The 24,694-nt window shown below is 40.1% G+C and overlaps 1 protein-coding gene across 2 annotated transcripts in view; it reads right to left on the bottom strand.

The window, feature by feature from the left end:
* The window catches only part of LOC123314895 (gamma-aminobutyric acid type B receptor subunit 1), a 118,415-nt gene that overhangs the window by 56,681 nt on the left and 37,040 nt on the right, over window positions 1–24,694 (bottom strand). For both annotated transcript variants that reach the window (XM_044900298.1, XM_044900299.1), the window contains exons 2-3: window positions 14,195–14,440; window positions 11,560–11,694 (exon numbers count right to left, since the gene is read on the bottom strand). In XM_044900298.1, the coding sequence (XP_044756233.1) occupies window positions 11,560–11,694; window positions 14,195–14,440 (381 nt within the window). The remainder of the gene's footprint in view (window positions 1–11,559; window positions 11,695–14,194; window positions 14,441–24,694) is intronic.

Here is a 24,694-nt window from a genome sequence, read left to right as displayed (position 1 = left end):
TACAGTTCGTTATCTGGAATGAGGGGAAAGTGAAGCCACAATCGACCCAAATAATGATGTTATAAGATGAGCCTTAACCTGAGCCAACTGGACTTCTGATGAATCTATGTACGAAAGGGCGTCGCAATAGCTTTTCCAAACTATGCTAAGACTCAGCAAATAATCGCAAATAAAGTGTTTCTTACCCCTTCATCTGAATCTGGATCTAGAGGAAGTGATTAGATGTGCCTCAACTTGAACCAACTCCACTAGTTCAATCTAGTCAACAACCAGAGCTGCTTCTGATCCACAGAGCCTATAAATCTCATCTGCTGACTTCCGCATACATAAAAATGATATTCGTACCGACAGTGTCCTGTCAGCAGTCCCACCATTACCCGAAGCTCAGCTCGTGACAGCTTTGGCAGTTTTCTGGTGTAGGTCGGTGAAATCATCACGAATTTCTCTGACTGAGTAAGTCCAGGAGTGTTTATCCAGAGGGTTATCCTGTTGTTCAACTCCCATTGTTGGGCCGCTGCCTTAAATTGGTCTTTTCCAAGCCCACAGGTCCAGCAGGTGTAAACCTTGATGCTTTTTTCGCAAGTTTATCGGCTTTTTCATTTCCTTCAACACCACAATACCATGGTACCCATGGAAGAGTCATTTTATTACCTCTGGCCACTTGCTTTATGGTATTACGGCACTCCCATGTCAGCAGAGATCCTTGGCAGTTTGATTCCAGGAACCTCTGGCCTGACTATCCGTGGTGATATAGATATGCCCCCCTTTGAGGTTCATTTTAAGACACTCCTGAGCGCATACTTAAACAGCCAGTGTCTCGATCTGTAAAATAGAGGGTTCGCTTCTCAGGGCTTCATAGATCCTCAGTGTAGATCCATATACGCCAATGCTGGTGCCTCTTTCTGATTCTGATACATCAGTAAACCACGTGGATAACTTTTTGTCCAAACTACTTACGAAACTTATTTGCACACAGGAGCTGTGTGCATAACTCCCGTACCACCAACACAATCCAGCCTTTGCAGTTTCTGCAACCGGTTTTTGTCCACCATTCTACAGCAGTGATTCATTTTCATATTAAATTTTTCCTGCTTTGATACAACTCCTTAATATATCAAACAGAAAACAAACAAAAATAAACTTGAGCAGACATTTTTTGTGGACGAGTTATTCAAATATATAACAACATTTGAAGATGACGGATAATTCAACAACTCTTTTAACACAGCAATCAAACCTCTCGGTGTAGCAATCAAGATCTCTCTCGAAAACGATTCAAAATGGAATGTTCGCAATAAAAATCAAGACTTTCCCATGCAAATAAACTTCGGAACTTCTGGAGTGGCCAAAACTGTAAAATTCACAATCGAAAACGGTGTAGCTATGCGATGAATTGTCGTAGAGGGCTTTATGGAACTCATAAACGAGAAAAGTTATCGGAAAGTTTGCTGATAGCTAATTGAAATTTTAGGTGCGCGAAAAAGTTTCTTCTTTCTAGATTTCTGAGTAACGAGAAACAAGAGTCGTTTCTGAATGAATTCATTTGTTATGAGTTACTTATTATTCACCCAGTTAGGACTTTCTTCCAAAGCATTCCAAATTTGTTATTGCCAATACTTCATTCTGACCTAGCGAGTATGCAGACCCTGATTTTTAGGTCTCTTTCACGTGTCTCAAGTGTCCAAATAAAAATTAATCGAGAGAATTGAAATCTGGTTTTCTTGCTGGACGTTCAGCTTGACTAATGACTCATTGTTGTCTTTTTTTTATTTTTCGAATTTCTACAGTGAAAATCATGAAATACCTGTAGTTACCAATAAGCTTGTACGTCGAATTCCAATTCAAACTTTCCTTAAAACTAGAAAGGGAAAAGGAAATGTTCCGTAACGTTGATAAGCCGATAAGAACGAGCTTGAAATAATAAAGGTCGTCCAAAATAGAAGTTCCATGTCAAGGCCTCGACCCATATATTATACCGATGAATTTATGATTCATAAATAAACCAGGCTGTACGGAGTTGATCGATACAAAAGCTGGCTAGATTCCGTGGGGGTTGAAATAAAATTAAATCGATTGGAAACTTGCCACGGAAAGATATATGGCTAAGGAAGAAGTACCAAGTTCGTCCAGATCTTGATCCAGTTCATATTGTGCCATATTCCAAAAGCGTGATTAATCACGATTTGAATTTAAGAAAAAAGGAAAAACTAGGCACTTTTTGATTATTTATTTGATGTCCGGGTTGCATTGTTGTCGTTTACAAGTCAAATCCATTCATTCAATCAGGTAGAATGAATTATGTATCCAGTGGCAACATCCAGTAAGCGGTTGCTACGACAACGCTAATTTGATGGAATAATGGACATTTCGATTGAGTTCGAAATCCGTCAGCTTAGGTCCAGTGTCAACAGAAGAACCGATTAGCTGTGTGATGAATTTTTCAGATTAGGCACCGGTAGAATCTATAGTACCTTGTATCGATTCCATTCAGCCCAATTCATAAACCTGTTTATCATATACTCCAGCGGCCGCTGTGAACAATAATTCATATTAATTCCTGTAATTTCATTGTTCCGGCATGAGTTTGCCGGGAAGAGAGCTTCAAAAACGAGCGTTTGATTCAATTTTAGGGGTCATATGAATTTCATTAATGGCCATCCTCTCCAACGTACCCTAATTCGATGGGAGTGTACTTTGACTACTTTATACGCGATGGAATATAATGAACGTTCCACCTAATTCACGAAACGCAACGATGGCTTTGATGTGAAATTTATGCCTGCGGTCGCTGGACGAATTGTTGTACACTCGATTACTGCAAGTAGTAGTTGAATTTGGGAACGATTAATTGGTGTAGGAGTCTGCAGAGGAAGCGAGGTTTTGTTTCAGTCTTTGCGTGATAGGTGGCGTATCGTGATGAGAATTTCTCAGAACATCGCCCCGATTTCTTTCAAGATTTCAATATTCAGCATTACACTGTATTGACGAGGAAAAATTTTCTCGAAACCGGTCAAAAGTTGCGTTTAGATGTTTTGACTTCTCTGGGATTCATCTAAATGAAGTCATCTTGAAGTGCAAGAGTCTGACTTATTTTCACTGATAAATGAAAACGTCTTCTAGTTAATTTTTCATTTTAAAGTGTTCTCACAAGATTAGAGGAGCGACTCTCAAAGATGACGAACGCCAACTCTTCGAAAATGTACAAAACCTTCCCGATTCACTCTCCACACCATCAAAGGCCACTTCCTATTCGATTCGCGGCCGCATACCTAAAGGATCGTATTCTTCGCGAGAGGTAAATTCAATCGTGGGATATCCTAGAGGTCCTTCAATGCCTCGCCTGAATAATTGATACCCTCGCGAGAAACCGCACCGTTCTTCGAATCAATCTTTAACGTTGGGCTTCGGCTTCGGGAAGATGTGTCTCGAATCCGAAACGCGGAATGAAGTTAAAGGACATTCTGTATCGGGAGATTGTACTCGAGGGGCGAGAAAGACCGACAAAAGATGAAGTTACGTATGTATGAAGTTGATATTGTGAACGTGTTAGAGGAACAGAAGGCTAGGGAAGATTTGGGTTTGCTCGGTAGGACACTTTGATGGGTTGTTCAATAATTTTGTTCTGTAATGATTGGATTCTTAACTGATTTTTGTATTGCCAATACGCAAGGTGATTCATTTGTAAATGGGCGGAAGCTGAGGGTAGATGGAGGAAAAATACGTAATCTCCAGTGAATTCTGAATGTCATAATACTCAATTACATCCAGTATTGGTTACAGAAAAAATTCTCTCTTCCTAAATTCTCCGTTTCTTCTCCGCCTCGAGACCCTGTTCATACTTCGACTTTTTTTTAATCTTCTCTCTGTAATTTCGGACCTCCCAGTCCCTTTATCGAACGGAATAATTTCCATGGCTATAAAGGAAATTCCACCTTTTGCGACTCGCGAACCCCTTGTCGTAAATTCAATCAATTCCCGGATGAAACTCAGGTAAAAACATTCCTTTTCGTCATTAAACAGTCCCCTTTGAAGCGAACGGTATTTTATAAGTAGAAACGTTCTTATTCTTCATTAAATCACAGTGAGATTAAGGCTTCCAGCTCCACGCTCCGCTACACTCGGCCTGCTCTAACTGCTCCGCAGAAATTCAGACTTGTCGTAAGGCTGAGCGAGCCTCACGCACTAATTGAGGAGCAAACCTTCCTATTAAATCGCGCCGAAACGACCTATTTAAATTTGTGGCACCTCTGATCAGGCTTCCCTAACTTAGACAAGAGTCTTTACCACCTACTACTCGATGCTTTCGGTTTATTCTCTTCAGTCTCGGGGATTGTAAAGTTGCTCCTTTGATGAGAGGTATGAAGTTGATGAATCGCCGAAAAACTTCTCAGGATCGCAGGTTTGATGTCGTGTGTATAAGCAAGGAAGGAAGGAAGGGTGTGGTTCATTAGGAAGGTGTATAATCATGAGATCTCATTGAAATAGTTCATCTCAGGGTTGGTGTAGCAAGTTTGGGCCTCTGGATGGGGGAGTCAGCTCAAAAAGGGTTAATGAGACATCGAAATTTGACCGAGAGACTCTTGAGTATGATACGCAAAGACTCACATTGATTGGTCTCTCCTCAAGCTGATAAGGTTGTCAGATTTCAGTGACCTGTTATTTTCATTCATTTCGTTCTCGAACAACTGAAAAAAAATCTGTGACCACTGGCATAGCATCGATTACTCCTACCACCACATAGATGATATTGCATACTACTTCTTCTTCTGACAGTCGTTGTCAGAATAACATGTAGAGTCATTCGGGGTAACTGAGCGCAGTGGGTAAGTGTGCGCAGTGCGTTTATCTCGACTATGCAATGAATGAAAGAGGGGTTCATTTGGGTGAAGCAAGGGCGCAGAATCGCCATATTAGTTTTTCATAGGAGTGCGCCGTGCCACGTTTCGTTAACTTTTTATTTACAATCAATCAAATTCACTAGTTTTCTTGTTAATTTTCAGCATCTCTGCACATTCTGCCAGGTCTAAGTTCCGAGTCCCTCAGTGTTAAACAATATTTTATTCGATCATGGGCATATTAATCTGAATATATAATAAAAAACTTTAGGTTCTCTTAGCTGCTCAACTCTATAAGAACGTCAATTCAAATTTTGGCTTACTGGGGAAAGTGTGCGCGGGTAAGTGTGCGCATAGATTCATTATATGGGCATTAGTGAGGAATAAATTATGACATTGTTGATTTTCTTGGTTAAGACTCGATCAATATTGTCTTATTTGTTCAGAAAAATATGAAGAGTCACCAACAGGGGAATGTATCAAGTGTTGTGTTCACCAAGAATTGTGGCACGAACAATAATGCACTGCTTTTAAAAAGGCGCTTCTGTATTGACAATAAACAGCATTTCTCTAATATTGTAACATTTTGATGACATTATTTTGTAATTTGTTTTGATTGTGTGGTTCACTAAGCACTGCGTTCACTTACCCCGTGAGGGTGCGCACACTTACCCGCAATACGGGGCATGTGAACGCACTCCGACTTTCTCTATTAAATTCTCATTTGCAGAAAGAAAACGTTTTTGTTTGTTTGCTTTTTGATGTTTTTTTATAGAGTAGAAAATTCTCTATCTTATGAATATGTTTTAATTTTCCTAGCTTCAACATTTGAAACAAGGTATGGCTTGAAGGGCAAAAGTGCGCACAGTTGCCCCGAATGACTCTAACATCATTTTTGGATCAGAAATTCGGCGATTCTGATTCTGAACTTTTTGTGCGAATAGAATGCTACCTAAAACTTTCAGGGCCATAGAAGTTGTTTTGCAGAGCTCGATAAAAATCCCGGATACAAGTACTTCGAAGACTGAATATTTCAAAGGTGATGTGAGTGAGATATTTCATTAGTCCTAATTTCGAAATCCCAGTAGCTCGTCCAGCTGAGTACACTTTCATCCTCACAATCTTCCAGATCCAGAAATCCTAATATCCCCCCTTTAATTTCATTCTTGAAATCTTTCAACTCGGAAACGGAATAATTAATCGGAATCATGAATTTTTCGCAAATAAACTCAAGAGAGGATCTTTTTAGCTCGGTACGGAGTTTGAATAGAAAGAAAATATTAGCTCTTCAACGGAGCGGAATCTGATTAAGGAAATACATTTCCCTCTTTCTTTGTGATACAAAAACGAACCTTTGATACCTCCACGACGTCCCACGTTAACGTTTCTTCGATAATCTTGAATTTAAAGGAGCCAAGAGCGACAATTCGATCTTGTTTCTCCCGAATGTAACGAAAATATCGTGCAGATCTTGAAAATATCTCGTTTCAAAGAGGCAGGAATTTTTACTTGACTCTCCTTTGTGAATATCAGAAATTTTCAGGATGAATTTTCTTCTCTTGGGCCATGAAGTACGAGGATGCATTGATATCTAGTTAGCCTAGACCAGTTCCATGCATAAAAAAAATATTGCGTTACCATAGCACCGAGCACTAACTCATTAGAAGTGTCAGTGTGAAGTTTGAGGTCAAAAAAGTAAACCAAGAGTTACGCTATAAATTAAAAGTAAGAAGATGTCCACCGACATTGTGAAAATCGAAAAATTGGAGTATCGAGCCATCATCAAGTACGTGCATTTAAAAGGGTTAAGCGGTAAGCAGATTTACGAAGATATACTTGATACCCTTGATGATCAATGTCCCTCGTATGTGACCGTGAAAATTCGGATTGAAAGCTTCAAAAGAGGTAAATATTCCATTGAAGATGATGACCGATCGGTAAGGCCAGTTTCTGTATCAGTCAGTCACCGAAAATATCGATGCAGTTCATTACATGATTTTATCAGACCGTCGAATTGAGCTAAAACGAATATCTGAAGCACTGAATATTTCATACGAACGCGTTCATCATATAGTTCACGTCAATTTGGACATGAGATAAGTTGCTGCAAAATGGATCCCCAAATGTTTGAATGTTGACCAAAAGCGTGCAAGGGTAGAAGCATCGCTTTCGATCTGTGCTCGATTTGAAAACGATGTAGACTTCTCAAACCGAATTGTTACTATGGATGAGACTTGGGTACATTTCTACGATCCAGAAACCAAGCAACAAACGATGAAATGGCGACACTCTGGTCCTCCAAGACCTAAGAAGTTTCATGTCCAAAAATTTGCTGGAAAAGTTCTTGCTTCAGTTTTTTGGAATTGACATGGAGTAATCATGTTTGATTTCTTGAATAAGGGTAGAACTATAACCGGAGATTACCTACTATTCGTCATTACTGACCACTCTACGGGAAAAATTGTAGGAAAAGACGCGGAAAGCTTTCCAAAGGTGTTTTGTTCTTACAGAACAACGCCCCTGCACACAAATCTCATGTTGCCATGCAAAAAATTCGTGATTTAGGGTTTGAACACCCCCCTTGTTCACCAGATTTGGCTCCATTCGACTATCATCTCTTTCCCCAACTGAAAAAAAGTTTAAAAGGTCGTAAATTTTCTTCCAACGAGGAGGTAATAAAAGCTGTGGAGGTCTGGTTTGCAGAACAAGAAGAAACATTTTTTTTGAATAGTCTAGAGACTTTTCAGGTTCGCTGTAATAAATGTATCGAATTAAGAGTAGGATATGCTGAGTAATAGAATATTTTGACATTGAAATTTTGTTTGGTTCTATAGTGGGCTAAGAATTTTTCAATAAATCCTCGTTTATGCTGTATATAATGATGTATTAAGTTACGATTAACCTTATCGACTATAATTTCGAGAAAATGTAACAAAAGCAAACTATCCCTCCATGAATCGGCTCGTTTCGAACAGACCTTCTTCAAAGTCAAGAATGAAGCCGAAAAGATACGGGGCTAAGTGAATGATTCAACTTCCACTCTGCTCCCAATTTAAGAGTTAGAAAATTCGCAAAATGGAATTTGCGAAGACGAATATTTGACTGGGTAGTCTCGTCAAGAATAAACCGACGAGAGATACCAGAAAAAGTTGGGCGAATCTAGTTTAAACTTCTCGAAACTAATTATTCCGCAGTCTAACTTCGAAAAATACTCCTCCTCGGGAAAACCAACTAGCATACTTTGGGATTAAAAGGCTGGCACAAGGAGTGTATCCCGCCAAATTATCTCTGCATCTGGAGTTCATTCCGGAGGTAATTAGATTTTTCATTTGGGCCCGATTCGAGACGGATTATCGAGTGGAGGCCAGGGCTTGGAGTTCATCATAGTCGGCTATGGAGGAACGAACCGAGACGACGGGAGTTATTTACCGAACTCGTCTTTTTTTGGATACTCCATGCATGGGATTTTGATTAGATTACCTCCGGAAGAACTACAACGAGCTGCTCTGTACGATATTGGAGGATCGTTGGGAAAATAAGGAAGGAAATGGGATTAATGACCGTGGATAATGAAAATCTTGAAATTGAGAAACTTGTCGATTAATTATTTCGAGCCTGATGGAGCTACTCAAGTTTTCATGCCCTGAAGAATGTTCTAGTATATCTACCCAATAATATACAGGGTCTGGAGGACCTGACCAAACTCCAAAACCCATATCTTGAGTGTTGATACCGGAAAGAACAGCACAGTTTGTTAAAAACCCTGGTGAATGAGTTTTCTGTGTTTCTGTAGCCTGAGCAACATCAGGAAAAAAATCCGAAGCTGTTGGAACATTGTTCAGAGATACTGTGAGACAACTCTGTCAAGTTCTTCGACTCGATGACCTTGTGCTAACTTCTTGAGTGCCCAAAAATCTAAATACTTTGGGTTCTCCTCCGATAACTTCTTAACTGAATGGTTTTCGACCAAAACGTTCATTTTTAAAGTTGAGAAGCATTGAATTTGCTACAATTGTGTATATGAACTCCTCCTGAACCTTGTATTATCCCAGATACAGCTGATTTAGAGAAATATTCTCTAAAGGCCAACAATGAAGGTTTTTTCCTTTCTTCTGAAGATCAAGGACAAACAGATCACAGTAGGCTGACTTGACCATATCTACCTATCTGTGAGGCATATTTGGATAAGCCGATTTTGAATTTTTTCCTCACACCAAAAAAAATCCCTCAAGATTCAAGTAAGACTGGTTTTCCTTGAGAAAATGAGCTCAGACGATCCAAGTTCCCCCTTGCCACCATCAAATAAACCTCAGGATAAACCGTTCCTCAGCCTAATGATGTTCGTTTCCATGGTAATAACTGTAATCCGCGTAATTTCTCCGCAAATGAAATTATTTTCTTCTACGCTAACCCTGTTAGTTTCGAATCGTCCTCAAACCTCCTGGAGGTCGTCTTAAATTGATAATTTTCTCGGATGCAGCTACATAATTGAACATCCGAGTATGCTCCGTGCCCCTTGGATGTGGAAACACTGAATTTCTGATTGTGTTGCGTGGCACTCTTCCTAACAAATAGGAAAATAGAGCGTTCCAGTATTTACATTATAAATTGGTGCTCAACACCTAGTGAATATTAAGCAGCTCAGGAGCTGCTATCCGGTATATTAGTCTCTGTTACTAGAGGTGCTTGCATGGATAATTCACTGCTTGAAACATACGGCATGGAATTTGTAGATTGTCCTGACTTTAGCCTTATATCGCATTCGTATACACTGCGCAAAAAAATTAACGCAAATTATGGAAATCTCAAAGTTATTCTACAACTCATGGTGGTCTCAATGATAATTATTTTTATCAGAATTATGCATGCATATGTTATCCACTTTCAACGGTTTTCTTCAATACAGATGTTTTTTCTCCGCAAAAAAGATGATTTTATCAGATTTTGAATGTATTGGATCCATTCTAAAATCAGTTGTTCTCGATCAATTCTAGTGATCAATAGTTTTTCTTTCGTTTGATTTTCTACACTCGATCGCTATGCAACGCGAAACACGCAATTTGACCCAAGAGGAATGTGCCCAAGCGGTAGTTTTGCGAGAAGAAGGGTGGACATACACAAGAATTGCAGAAAGGTTTGGAGTTTCCCATACAAGTGTGTCCAGAATGTTGCAGCGATTCAGGGAGACAGGTATGAATGTCCGAAGACCAGGACAGGGTAGACCACGGGTAACAACTGCCATTCAAGAACGTTACTTGAGAGTTTCTTCGTTGAGACAACGGTTTGCAACTGCTCGCCTCCTTCAAATTCAGCTTGAGCAAACTCATGAGGTGCACTAAGACAATAAGTGTCGCGGCAAGAGGCCCAGCTCTTACCCCAGCCCACCGAAGGGCGCGTTTGGATTTTGCGAGAGAACATATCCATTGGGAAAAGGCCGATTGGGAAAGAGTTCTCTTCACAGATGAGTCTAGATTCTCCCTCTACCATTGTGATCGACGTTCCCTTGTATACAGACGTTCACATGAAAGATATGCTCAGTGCAATTTCCTGAATACTGCTGGTTTCGGGGGAGGATCGATTATGGTATGAGGTGGAATATCTTTGACTGCCCGCACAGACCTAGTGTACCTTGATAATGGAGCTATGAATGCTGATAAGTATATAAAGAACATTCTTGAAGACGTGTAGTGCCATTTGCCCCATACATTGGTGAAAATTTCATTTTTATGGCCGATAATTCCAGACCCCATCGTGCGCGCATCGTTCAGGAGTTCCTTGAAGAGGTTGAAGTTTCTCGAATGGAATGGCCAGCAAGAAGTCCAGATCTCAATCCGATTGAGCAGGTTTGGGACAACCTCAATAGAAGGCTGAGAAGTTCAGAAAATCATCCAGCTACTCTTAATGACCTAGGAATCCAACTCGCAGAAATCTGGGAAGGATTAGATCAGAACATTTTAAGATCACTCATTTTGAGTATGAACCGTCGTTGCCGAGCTGTAATTAACGCAAGGGGTGGAAAAACCAAGTATTAAATCACTTATCAGCATTTCAGTATTTTGAAAATTGTTCATTTCTCTCCTTTCGCATAAGATTCGGTGAAATCCTGAATTTTTCTTCCATTTAATGTATCTTGTTTCGTTCAAAACCTTCCCGAGAAAACATAAAAATTAAGTTATAAAGTCAATGTAGAGTTAACTTTCAATAAAATTGAGACACTCCCGTACATAACAAGAAATTGAGTACCTGAAGACGACATATACACCCTTATTTTCCGAAGTATCAAGCCATAATTAAAAAAAAATTGCTACAAACGTTTCCCTGACTTTTCCGGTATGTATACTTGGAAATGAGGGGAAAAATCGGGATATTAAAACAGTTCATACGACACGAGTGAGATGGTAAACAAGTGGTCGACAAAAACGTAAGACTCCGTCCAGATCAGACCTATCATTTGCGAGCCCTCTCCCGTCCGTCCATTCCTGAAATGGTTCCCGATTCATCCCGTTAACCTCGATCGGGAACCGAGATTAATCCCGGAAAGCGATATCAGCTCGGCCCAGTACCGCAACTGGAGGAGCAATTTTCTCTTGGGTCAGATTGTAATTCCCCCGTTGGCCGAGCCAGCGTCTATGAAATTAACATTACACCCGGGCCCGTGATTCTTGTTGAACAAACGCCTCTGCATGTTAACCGCAACGTTAATCTCGTTTGTATAGAAACTTACCACGACTAGGTTCCACATTTTGGCTGCCTCTGCTACCGTCGTACAAACCGTGCTGCACCCCGCGAGCAGCATCAGCTTTTGGGGTTGGTTGTAGAGGAGGTTGTACATGACGCTCGCCCCGAGGCCGGGCTCGCACTGGAACAAAAATTTGGCATAAGAAAGGGCTAATCAGAGCTTTAATATCTTTCAAAAATGTTGATTATGTCATCTGGAAAGGGTTAACAGAAATCAGTAGGAAGAATGTTTGGGGACACTGCTTATTCAGCAATACGAGATCAGGTTTATTGTGGGTTATTTTTCTGTCTGTCAGAACCGAACAATCCCTGTAGACTAGAGCTAATGATGATCATCTGATGATCTACAGAATCTAGATGGTAATTATAATGAGGAACTTTTGGTGTCAACGAAGAATCTTTGACGATATATTTCACAGAGTTCCTTGTTGGAATCACTCAATCCTGGATAACAATGATGCAGTCCTATTCTAGGGAAACAACATTTCGGAAGTCAATCAGTTGCTCGAATCAGATATGTCGACGTAAACATGGTTGACCTCATTCTGGTGTCTTCCATGCAAAGGTTTGCCAATCAGTTTCAGTTTCAGTTTTAATTGTCAGTATCACAATTTATTCGGTGAATATCTGAAAAAACAGTCTTGTTCAGGAAATATTCTCCGAGTTCATCCATTTCCTCTGACATACTGTCATGGCAGCTCTCTTCGATCCATTGAGCCTTTAGGGTGATGTTTATGATGTTTCGTCAGCGTTGTTCTTATCCTTTTCTGTAGGGCTGCAAAATCGGTGGTGGTCCAAGAGATGATACCGAATGAGTAGCTCAGTGCTCAGCCAGGGTAGGTATTAATTGCTTTGATCAGATTTTTGCTATTTGGACTAGATTTCATTTTTCTTCTCAATCTTCGAGTCTTATAGAATCATAAAATGATGAGAATTATGCCTGTGTTCTACAGCACAGCCAAGCGAAAATACCATTTGTGAAGGTTACTCTAAGATCGTGAATGTTAGGGTTGCCTGACTCGGCTTTGTTAGGCGTTTTTTGTCCCAATTGCTGGCGACACCTTGCGAGCAGATAAAATACTGTTCTTTCGTCAATCACGCCAAGAATAATATCATCGTCGCAAACCCTTTGCTACCAATTAGTGACATCCATCCATAATATGATGGACAGTTTGTTTGTTATCTCAACGTTCAAAAGAACCACTTGTTCTCTTCGTGGATTGAATTGACACATCACAACTGTCAATGAAATGGAATTATCGCCATTTTCCACCCACAAAGAGGTGGAATCCAGCCCTGCGTGCCCGTAACTCACACCTCACCGCTAATTTGAATAGCATCCCCAATAGGCGAATTCCTAGAACGTCCAACAATCAGAGTGGACCGTATCTCCGATGCACATCTAACGCCGACGGAATTCGCCCATTTGGGGCGGTTTCACGTAACACAGACCTATTTCCACACATAATATCGATCGGAACGAAACGACTCGTCACGTTGTTATCTTTCTAGGTTAAGGTGTTCAAATTGTCGGCTCAATCAGGCTTGTCCGCCGAACACGAAACCTTCATTAGCTATCGATAGCTCGTTTAGTTCCGGCACGTTGCGGAACGCAGCCATCAGTTCACGGTATACATCTCTATCTGAGGCTCTATGACGAAGATAAACCGTGACAATGGTTCAGTCAGGGAAGCCAACTGACTAGATTGAATTAATCGAGATCTAGGTTATGGAATTTTGACAGATGACGTTCTATGTTTGAAAGTAGTGTCGTGGTTTTCGGACATCCCTATCACCGAATGCGAAGGCTCGTCTTGCTAAGGGTGTCTTTTTACCGTCATCAATCGCAGTCGGCTTTGTTCCCGGAAAAAGTAAACTTCACGTATCAGATGTACGAGCAACGTCGCCATGACGAATATCCCGCTGGATGGCGGACCGATGCCAGAGATGATGACAAATGAAGGCGAAGGGCCAAATTCCATTATATCCGAGATTTGTGCCTTGGGACGTGAGCGAGACGCGCATTGTAAGGATCCCCGACGCCGACGGCGTTTTTCGAATCGGATGAAGTGGACGCGAAGCGTACGTCTTGGCGTTTACGGACGCGTCGTACAAATCTGCGATTTTTTGCCGTTTGACGGGGTATTATCGGGAATCCTGCTGTCAATTTCGACTCAGTCGTCATGCGTTACGTGACGGTTGAGTCGGGGGAGTTTGGTTTTGATGTATTGGCAACACTGAGGCTGAAATTGTTCGTGACAGAACAATATTTTATGGTTTGGGGGACACATGTGTCGTTTTTGCACGTATATTGAAGTATTGCGTATGCTGAATGCGTTTTTCTTCATTTCTGTGTCATAACCGATCCATTCCAGAAAGATGTGCGAGAATACAGCATTTTAACACGAATTTATTGGTTGTCAGTAACGTAAATCTATGTCCACCTGTCAACTTTTAGGTTTATAGGGATGACAATCAAACAATATTGCCAACTGACATATTCAGGCAAGAAAAATCACTGATCTATATTAGAATTGAGTTGATTCGAAATTGAATTCACTGAATTAGAAGGGGTACTCCTGAAGAAAAGGTGTTTAATGCCGGAAATGATAAAAACTCACCTCGCTGTCGTTGCTGTGCAGCTTGAGGGTGTAGCCGGGTAACAGGTCCTTCTTCGCATTGACGTCTTCGAGCGCCAGGTTGGCGGCTGGCATGCAGGCCTGGCCTCCCTGCCATCCTCCTTCGCCAGCGATCGGAAATATGCCGCCGATGTGCAGTACATTACCTTCAGAAGAACCTACCACGTTCACGCCGAAGATTAACAACTCAAAGACTGATACCGCCGCTCCAAACCATTGTGCCCAGTTCTGAAACGAAAAAAAAAGGTGAATTGGTAATAGATGCAAGATACAAGACATCAAACGCTGAGATGAGTGTGAAACTGGCGCATGGTTCTCTTCAGGAAGGGGGTGACCCTTCAGTTGACAGTGGGTCAATTGTCCTCTCGCGTATATCCCAGAAAAATGATCGTAGAGCGTAATTTTTTTTTGTTAAATCATTGTCACAATTCGAATATAGGAGTTTAAATCCTCTCTCCACTTACTATACTTCATTCAAATTTATTTTAGCAGTCGGTTGGCCATGAAATAATTTTCTCAAGTTTTTGTAACTAGAACGAAGTTAGGTTGGCACTCATGAAATGTCGTTAATGTCATAACGCCGTTGCCACAATTAATATCAATTTTTATTACGAAAATTCGAAAATGCCGAAAGTGATTGAAAAAAGAGACAGGGTTTCAGGAAGTGCTATGTAGAATTCAGGTCCGCTCATTCAAATAGTTATACCCTGATATTCTAAAATCCACAATACGTCAGACGGTAGCGAACATATTCAATGTAAGAGAATTTATATAATGTTTCATCTGAATCTAAACGACTTATATTTCAGCTGAATATTTCCACAATCAGAAAGATTGTGAATGAAGAGTATGACAAAGAATTTCCTTCTATTGGGAGACCCAAAAAAGTGGTGGCATTTCAGAATTTTATGTTTGAGTGAATTAATGCGAAAAGTTAACTACAGGATTTTCGATAAATGTCATCGGAGAATGAGTTCCCTAAAATGGATTTTTCTGTTTTTCATTTGACTTGTCCTATACAATGTAAATGTCTTAAGGTACTAATAAATACCTAATTATTATAATTACATCAATGTATTAAGATGAATAGCCACAAATACGCGCAAGTTGCCCTGTTACTGTTTATTCATGTGAAATTTTTGTTCAACGGTGAAGTTGCATCTTGAAACTTCCTTCAACTCCTTTTACTTATATTGATGCAAGATGATTTTTATTGAAAAATTTAACATTCTTGTAATTATCTGTTAATTCCTTCGGGAGATACCCATTGCCAACCACTGCATCATATGCATTTCATCTTCGGGTTAATATTTTTGAAATCTACAAATGATGTAAGCCAAAGAAGAAAACGAACATTAACTCTCCTCAAGCTAGTGCATATTATGATATTATACTGATATCTTGTATTTTCCATGCAAATAACTGGATTTGGTATGCCTTCAATCAGTTTGTATAAACTTCAATTATGTTCGTCACATATTTTCCGAAGAGATTCGACATTGTGATAAAATACGTAATAACAGAAACTTTTACGTAGAACGGGCAACACAGCATTGATTTAAAACCCAAAAATGTTTTGACAAGCTTCATAACCCCACATTTTCGTACTATACAGAGTGAAATGTGTCAAATTTCCATGGCCAACCGACTGCTAAAATAAAGTTGAATGAAGTATAGCTCCTCATTATCAAAAGTACCCTTTGGAATCGACCATTATATACACATTTTCAAACAACTAATCATGAATACTGGCCATGGAGAGAGTTGAAATAAGTTCTATAAGGTTTTCTTCCTTTCGGGAGGTTGAGAACTCCTCTCCATCCTGTTGAAGAACGCCGTCCCAGCATAAAAGACACACTTTATCGATTTGCTGTCCCGATTCATCAGACAGTCCATTGTTTATTCAAACACGGCCAACGTTCGAAAGTTTCCATCCTTGCCAGTCCAATCAATTCACCCAGGTTACAAAGACAATTCATCAATAAGTTAGCGGAGCAATAAATAGAACATGATGTACGTCTTATTGAAGAAGCATGCTATGCGGGATGACGAATAATTCGAGCCCTTAGTAAAGGGATGATAAATGGCCGGGAATGTTGTACATGTTTTATGGTCGCTGATTCGGGATGGAAGCGATCTTTGTTTGGGTTGAGAAATTGCTGGAGAGCTCTGCTATCGAGCTACTAGCAGGTTGAAACTTGTTGGTTCTGATGGAAGAATAGCCCTTGGCTTTTGAAGATTTTCTAGAAAACTGTTCAATTTTATTATACAATCCTACATGTTGAATTATAGAAGAAGATAGCTTCACTAGAAAGATTTAACTGGGCAATTCTCGACAGAAACCTCGGAAAATCCAGAAAATTAAGGTTTGCTCCATTGTACCACTTGACCTCGTTTTCTCCTCTGCACGTGTAGGTCTTCGCAGATTTTTGCCGGCGTGCTCGTTCTAACCACAACCCACAATTAAGCAGTTTCCTGGTAAATTGAAAATTTATATTCCCCAGCTTCCGTCTCCCAAATTGAATCGCGGAGTTTCTGTATCAAGAAACAATGGAAAACAACATCGGGGACATTATATTCCGGAGGAAGTTAAATGAGGAAGTGTTGTTATCCACGTTTATGAATATTCAAAATAATTAGAACGCCACCGTCGTCTCCGAGGTGGAGTTGGTAGGGCAGGAGTCTAATCCAAGATTATGTGGAAGTACCTTACGTTCGGCTTATTAATTTTGGTAGGGGCTTGTGACGTTCAATTTGCGCGCTCGGTTTGCCGGCCTCGCTACCAAACCGCTGGGATTGCTCTGGTTCAGAGAGAAGCCGGTTAATTCTGCATGAATTTAATGAGCCAATTCGATAAAAAAATTGTTCATGGCTTGTCTGACAGCAAATGGAAGGAACGAAGGAAGCCTTGAAAGCTTTCGAAAAAAAACAAATCTGGAGCTCAGCACACTCAATCCTTATACATACGAGGATATATTGAAAAATTCTTAGCTTACTATAGAACCAAACAAAATTTCAATGTCAAAATATTTTATTACTCAACATATTCTCCTCTTAATTGGATACATTTATTACAGCGAACCTGCAACGTCTCTAGACCTTTCAAAAGAAATGTTTCTTCTTGCTCTGCAAACCAGACCTCCACAGCTTTTATAACCTCCTCGTTAAAAGAAAATAAACGACCACTTTAAACTTTATTTTAGTTGAGGAAGGAGATGATAGTCGGATGGAGCCAAATCTGGTGAATAAGGGGGGTGTTCTAGTAATTCAAACCCAAAACACGAATTTTTTGCATGGCAACATGAGATTTGTGTGCAGGGGCGTTGTCCTGCAAAAACAAAACACCTTTGGATAGCTTTCCGAGACTTCTGTCTTTAATTTTTTTCCCGTAGAGTGGTCAGTAATGTGGAATAGTAATCTCCGGTTAATTTTCTGCCCTTATCCAAAAAATCAATCATGATTACTCCATGGCTATCCCAAAAAACTGAACCAAGAACTCTTCCAGCAGATTTTTGGACACGAAAGTTATAAGGTCTTGGAGAACCAGAGTGTCGCCATTCCATCGATTGTTGCTTTGTTACTGGATAATAGAAATGTACCCAAGTCTCATCCATAGTAACAAGTCGGTTTAAGAAGTCTAAATCGTTTTCAAATCGAGCACAGATCCAACGCGATGCTTCTACGCTTGCACGCTTTTGGTCAACATTCAAACATTGAGGGATCCATTTTGCAGCAATTTTTCTCATGTCCAAATTGACGTGAACTATATGATGAACGCGTTCGAATGAAATATTCAGTGCTTCAGATATCCGTTTTAGCCCAATTCGACGCTCTGATAAAATCATGTAATGAACTGCATCGATATTGTCGGGGACAGACACAGAAACTGACCTTCCCGATCGGTCATCATCTTCAATGGAAAATTTACCTCTTTTGAAGCTTGCAGTCCAATTTTTCACGGTCGCTTACGAAGGACATTGATCACCAAGGGTATTAAACATATCTTTGTAAATCCGCTTATCTCTTAACCCTTTTAAATACAGGTACTTTTACTTTTTTCTATTTTCACAATTTCGGTGGACATCTTCTTTCTTTTGATTCATTGCGTAATTTTGGTTTACTTTTTTGACTTCAAACTCCACACTGACACTTTTAATGAGTTATTGTTCGTTGCTATGGCAACGCAATATTTTTTGTATACATGGAACTGGTCTAGGCTAACTAGATATCAATACATCCTCGAACGACAGGTGATAGAAGATTGTAATTAGGAATTCAGCAACATCACAGAAACCCTCAAGAAAAACGGCTACCCAAAGAAAACTAACGAGACCTGACCTGATATTTCTGACTTAAAGACACTTTGACAGCGTTCTAGTGATCGTAAGCATCTGGGCGCCAGGTTTTCGAACCATGTATATACCATTTAATGATATTAGTCTTGAGTATTTAGGGGTTAGGTCTCTTTCCGAAACTTACTTTCTACTGAGCGTAGTAGTCGAATGCCCCTCGATGATGGTTCTCTTTACCACCTCGTCAGTGGAAAGATTCGCAGATGGGATTTTCTGCTTAGAGAGGTCTCTCTGATTCCTGTTTTTCTCATTACCTGTAACTTTCCTAGATATTTATAGAAACCAAGATGTTGTGTACCTTCACAATATTAGTTGGTATAACTCCTGACGTTTCTGAAAACCATCATCCCAATCGTTATTATACCGTACGTCATACGTCAGGCAAGATTCGATCGATAAATAATCAATCTTCCCGCTGATCGTCCAACGTTCCATCAAAATTTATCAGCTAATTCGTACGAACGATGTAACAATTTCGAAATATCGAATTCGACTGTTCGTTATTCGAATACGTTTCGTATTTCCGAAATGATTAATGAATTCGTGTGACAGTGACAGCTCGAATTCCATCCCGCACTACAGAAATGGATTACGAGGACGTGTGAGACTACCCTCGAAGAAATTACCTTCGAGAGATGGAGAATTCTAAGATGATATAACCTCTCCGTTACGGAGGTGCTTATGAAGACAGCTCTTAAGGTCCGGAAACAAGGACAATGGCATGATAGTGGACTGTTTAGGTGGGACGCCTCTCAGGATGGTGAAGTGGGGCATGCCTACTCCATAGAGTTCGGACAGTGCGGGCGCCAGAATAAAACCCTTTTGATAAACGAAAGAATTCATCACCTGATGATTCCCACACACCTTGGTCTACAAACTCCAACTAAGCCCAGATGAGGTTATCCAAAATGAAGGCTCGATGTACGAAGACCGTTTTTCCCCGAACAATAATTTATTCACGGGCGTTAACTTGTCAAAAGCAGGAAGTGATCCCAAATCTAATATACCGCCATGATGAACGAGCCCACGATAGCTGTTCGGCACGTATTGTGCCCGAGTTCACCTGCATGGCGTCGGGCGGATTTTCGTCCTGATCTACGTGTACTGGGCGGGTACAGATAAACGTATGTTCGAAGGATAACGATATAATGAATTTTCAGTCGGGGAGCTCGCCTTTACCCCGGGGAGAAAATCATAGCGGGGTTGCGCGTGCTGAAATACCGGATTGAACAGATCGTGCCTTTTGTTCCCATCTGAATTATGACATTTGTACTGGATCGCGCGATATGCGTTGAAATTAAATCACGATTCTCCGATACTAGGAGGGGAGTGTCAGAATTCATCCATTTTTCCAAATGAATAATAACTACCCCATGTATGAAGGATGGTTTTCCAGCATTAGTTCACTGAAGGTCACAAAAATAAGTTCTTTCGAATTATCTCCTCTTCTGGGCTTCAAATCGTTTTCGCATTCATCACAAAAGTTGTAGAGGGAACAATTTTCTACCAATTCTACAATTTCTACAATTGTTTTTACGTCCAAAAGTGTTTGAGATATATGTCGATTAATGTACATTTGACTGGGATTCTGCATTCTTCACCCTCTAGCTCGGAAATGGTTGAGAGTATGTGAAATTGCTTCAGACAAAAGTTGTAAGGAATTTCATTATCTACAACTTTTATAATGAATACAAAAACGATTAGAGTTATAGAAAAGGAGATATTTAAAAATTAAAAAATCATATTAATGAGTCAACACGTCTACAACACTGAGATTAACCATCTCATTAAATCTGACAAGATCAAGTAAGTTCAAGTGACGATTTCCTGCGTCATAAGTTCTTTCAGTCTCTCGAGAAGTATATCCCGATTTAGCATCATGGGCTCCCAAACTAACACTGAAACTGCCCAATTTCGTATGAAATTTGTTGAAAAATTCGCCAGTCAGACAGTACCTCTCGATTTATCAGCATCATAATAATCTCCAACGAAGTTTCACGTTTCCGAGCTAGCCAAAGTCGAAAGGAAGCTGACGTTGTGCCTATAGGCACCATAATCCCGCCACAGAACCCCCGTGCAGGAAAGCATCGAAAAGTAAACATTCGATGTATACCTTAAATATACATAAATCCTGCCTGGTGGTGCGTCGGTTGAGACGGCCATGCTTATCCAACGAATTTGCATAAAGATCCTATTTCGTTTGGATAGGGAAAAATGGGATGTTTGCATGGAATACGATACGTTGAGCGACTGGAGACGTGATTCTTCGGTACAGATAGTGGCGAATAAGCCCAAAATGTGGTGGCGTCATTCGATGATCTGAATTTACGCGAGAAACATTCACTGAGTCGTAGAGGGTGGAGTAACAACAGTCCATAGGCGTCTTCAGACGGCTTTAGTGCAGTTGAGAGTGGGTTTAGCAATAGGGCTTAACCAAAATAAATGGTCAAAGGGATTAATCTTGACAGTCAAGATGATATGGGAGTGACACAGTGCCAATTCTGTGATGCAGAAACTGCGAAACATCAGTCTACAAAATGCCACTCATCTATTGCTAGCAAACGCAAGAAATGCTCTGGACAATAAATTTGTTAGGAGGTAGCTGGGAGAACAACTCTGGTGTAGGGCACAAAAAAACTTTTAAGGTGGCAGTGCGTTGTAATCCCTTAAAACAATCTTCAGTAGACACGAAACCATCAGCAGATCAATTGCACAATCACTTCTGAGGTTGCTAGAGGACATTCTCTTTTTAGTATCAATTTGCCGAAAAAGTTATTTTTTACTTTGTTCGCTACATTTGTAAACCAGATTTATGGTAAGATTTCATCATATTATTCGTAGTCGATTTTAAACGATAGAAGATGAATTTTTTTTCATTTCAGCCTCTCGCAAATCTTCCTGTTTTCAATTCTATTTTTCTCGGAATCCATAATTCGCGTAAAAATCGAGCGAAACTTCCCCATTTCACCGGAATTCCGGGACTTTCATCGAATATTCTCGCGTCTGTCGATGAGCCTGGGAATTATTAAGCTGGAAATATTCCTCCGCAGCACTGCAGGACAAATATTCTACTTTTTTCCACGTCGATGGTCCGAATATTGGCCCATAATTCTCGCGAGATTCTCCATACGCTCGGCGCACTCCAAATATCTGATGAAGGTGGAAATACGGTCGTAAAATATGCAAGAATCCACCACCGCCGAGACGGTATGAAGACGTCCTTCAGGGCGCATAAATTCATATTTAACCCCCGTCCTGGATATATGCGGTTCTCTTGAGAGAATTGTTGTAATGTGAGCGGTGAAGTGAACGCCTGCTCTGTTTGCTCTCACGCAGACGGGAACTAGTGCCTTCCAGCCGAAAGAGAAACGTCTCAAATTATTGTATCCGATAACAACTACTCAAGATGAGGCAGCAACCATAATGAGTTAGGTAAGGTATCAAAACAATAACGTTTACTTAACTGAAGGCAGAATAGAGGAGTCAACAGTGTCTCCAACAGGCTCAACTTATGAAGATATATCTTCCACAGTATCATCTGTGGATTTTCCCCAGTGTGCAGGCAATAACAGCATACAGTTCAGCCTGCACTATTGAACAGTTCTTTCCTTGAGGCCATGATCAATGTCCTTCGTATGCGACAGTGCAAAATTGGACTACAAGCTTCAAAAGAGGTAAATTTTCCATTGAAGATGATGACCGATCGGGAAGGCCAGTTTCTGTGTCAGTCCCCGAAAATATCGATGTAGTTCATGACATGGTTTTATCAGGCACTCGAATTGGGCAAAAACGGATATCTGAAGCACTGAATATTTCATAAGAACACGTTATAGTTATAGTTCACGTCAATTTGGACATGAGAAAAACTCCTGCAAAATGGATCCCCAAATGTTTGAATGTTGACCAAAAGCGTTCAAGGATAGAAGCATCGCCTTCGATCTGTGCTCGATTTGAAACGATGTCGACTTCTTAAACCGAATTGTTACTATGGATGAGGCTTGGGTACAATTCTACAATTCAGAAACAAAGCAACAATCGATGGAATGGCGACACTCTGGTTCTCCAAGCCTAAGAAGTTTCGTGTCCAAAAATCTGCTGGAAAAGTTCTTGCTTCAGTTTTTTGGGATTGCCATGGAGTAATCATGATTGATTTTTTGATAAGGGTAGAACAATAAACGGAGATTACTATTCGACATTTCTGACCACACCACAGGAAAAAATTAAAGAGAAAAAACGCGAAAAGCTATCCAAAAGTGTTTTGTTTTCGCAGGACAACGACCCTGCACACAAATCTCATATTGTCATGCAAAATATTCGTGATTTAGGGTTTGAATTACTAGAACAACCCCCTTATTCACCAGATTTGGCTCCATCCGACTCTCATCTCTTCCTCAACTGAAAAAAAAAAGTTAAAAGGTCGTAAATTTTCTTTCAACGAGTAGGTAATAAAAGCTGTAGAGGTCTGGTTTGCAGAGCAAAAAGAAACATGTTTTTTGAAAGGTCTAGAGACGATGCAGGTTCGTTGTTATAAATGCATCCAATTAAGAAGAGAATATGTTGAGTAATTAATATTTAGACATTGAAATTTTGTTTGGTTCTATTATAATAGGCTAAGAATTTCTCAATATATCCTCGTATAAGCATCTGGTGCTGAGGTTATAGTTAGATTCGTAGTAGAGATATTGGCCCTTGTTTGTTGGTTTCCTCCAGACTGATTGTAGACTAGATTGTGGACGATAGTTGGTTATTTTCCATCGTGAATTTAATCGATTCCTTTAAGCTGTTCAGATGTTCTAGGAACAGTCAAAGTTTGGCAAACAGCGGTCCTTATAGCAGGACCAACACCCTGAAACGTCAGTAACAACAAACCACACAGATAATGGAAACAGCCCAAATAATCAGGATGTTCCCTGAAATTTTCATCGCGGTTCGCACTACGGATGTTCAGCAAATCGGAAAAAGCGTAAATCGAACTGAGCTTCTCATGTCGAAACAGGCAATTCGCGTGGCTTAATCAACGCAAAGGTCGAAAGGTTACCAATTGTAATTAAGCCAATATTGAAAACGGATAATTTAATAACGAAATCTAATAACCAACCTTTATTGCATAGATTGTGCCACAATCCCTTCGGGATTTCCTCTCCTATCTCTATTATACATTGGTTGAATTGTTGCTAGACATGCACTGCGGAGCATTTATTAGTTTATTAGTATCGTGTAAAACAGAGTCGGTATCATGGGCACATATAGACGAGGCATCCGCTGTTCGATATTGCGGGATAATATGTGTATACTCCCCGTTGTGGTTTGACATCTATGAAATCGAATCATATGAAAGTATGTAGGAATGGTAATTTTCACTTCGTTCTCAATTTGAAGACAGAAGGCAAAGGAGATTCAGAAATGAGAAAGTAGTTTGGTGAGATTTTATGTCCATGCACGTTTTTCCTAAACTTTTCAGTAATGAATCAAGAATTGTTTCTAGGAAAAGGATATACAATATTTTCGGAAACAAGATCATAATACAGGCGACAACATCATCTCCCCTTGCAGTCGAACCTACTCAATAAATCGATGATATCGCCTTACCTGAGTACCAATAAGGATATATAATCCAATGCTTTTATCGGCACACACTTGCCTCATTTGCCGTCGAGAGTGGCATATTGGATGTAATTTATTTTCCGTGTGGGACATAAAGCACACTCTGATAGAAAATCCATTTTTATAGCCGGAATTGTTGCAGGACGACATTTACGAGGTGGAACCTCGGCCTGTGACAAAACTGTGTATCGATTTCCACTGAAACTTATCGCTTTCACGCTGCACTGCCATCCCCCGATGGAAATTCGATGATTTTTTCGAAGGTGAATGTTTTTTTTCAGTTTTGAGAATAGTTGCTCTTTCAGAATATGTATCACATTCAAAATTACGATACTTTTCCTAGAAGATAAATCACTCTAATGATGACAGTCGAAAAATTCCAAAAAATTGGGTTCAGTTAAAACTTCCTGAAGAACGAACGGTTGCGCTGAAATGAATGATATTCTCAGATTTATTACTAGAAGAGTTGCTCTTTCAGAATATGTATCACATTCAGATTTACGATAATTTTCCTGGAAGATAAATC

This window comes from Coccinella septempunctata, chromosome 6 (genome assembly GCF_907165205.1).
Source record: "Coccinella septempunctata chromosome 6, icCocSept1.1, whole genome shotgun sequence".
NCBI lineage: Eukaryota > Metazoa > Arthropoda > Insecta > Coleoptera > Coccinellidae > Coccinella > Coccinella septempunctata.
This window is presented reverse-complemented; position numbering and strand designations above follow the sequence as displayed.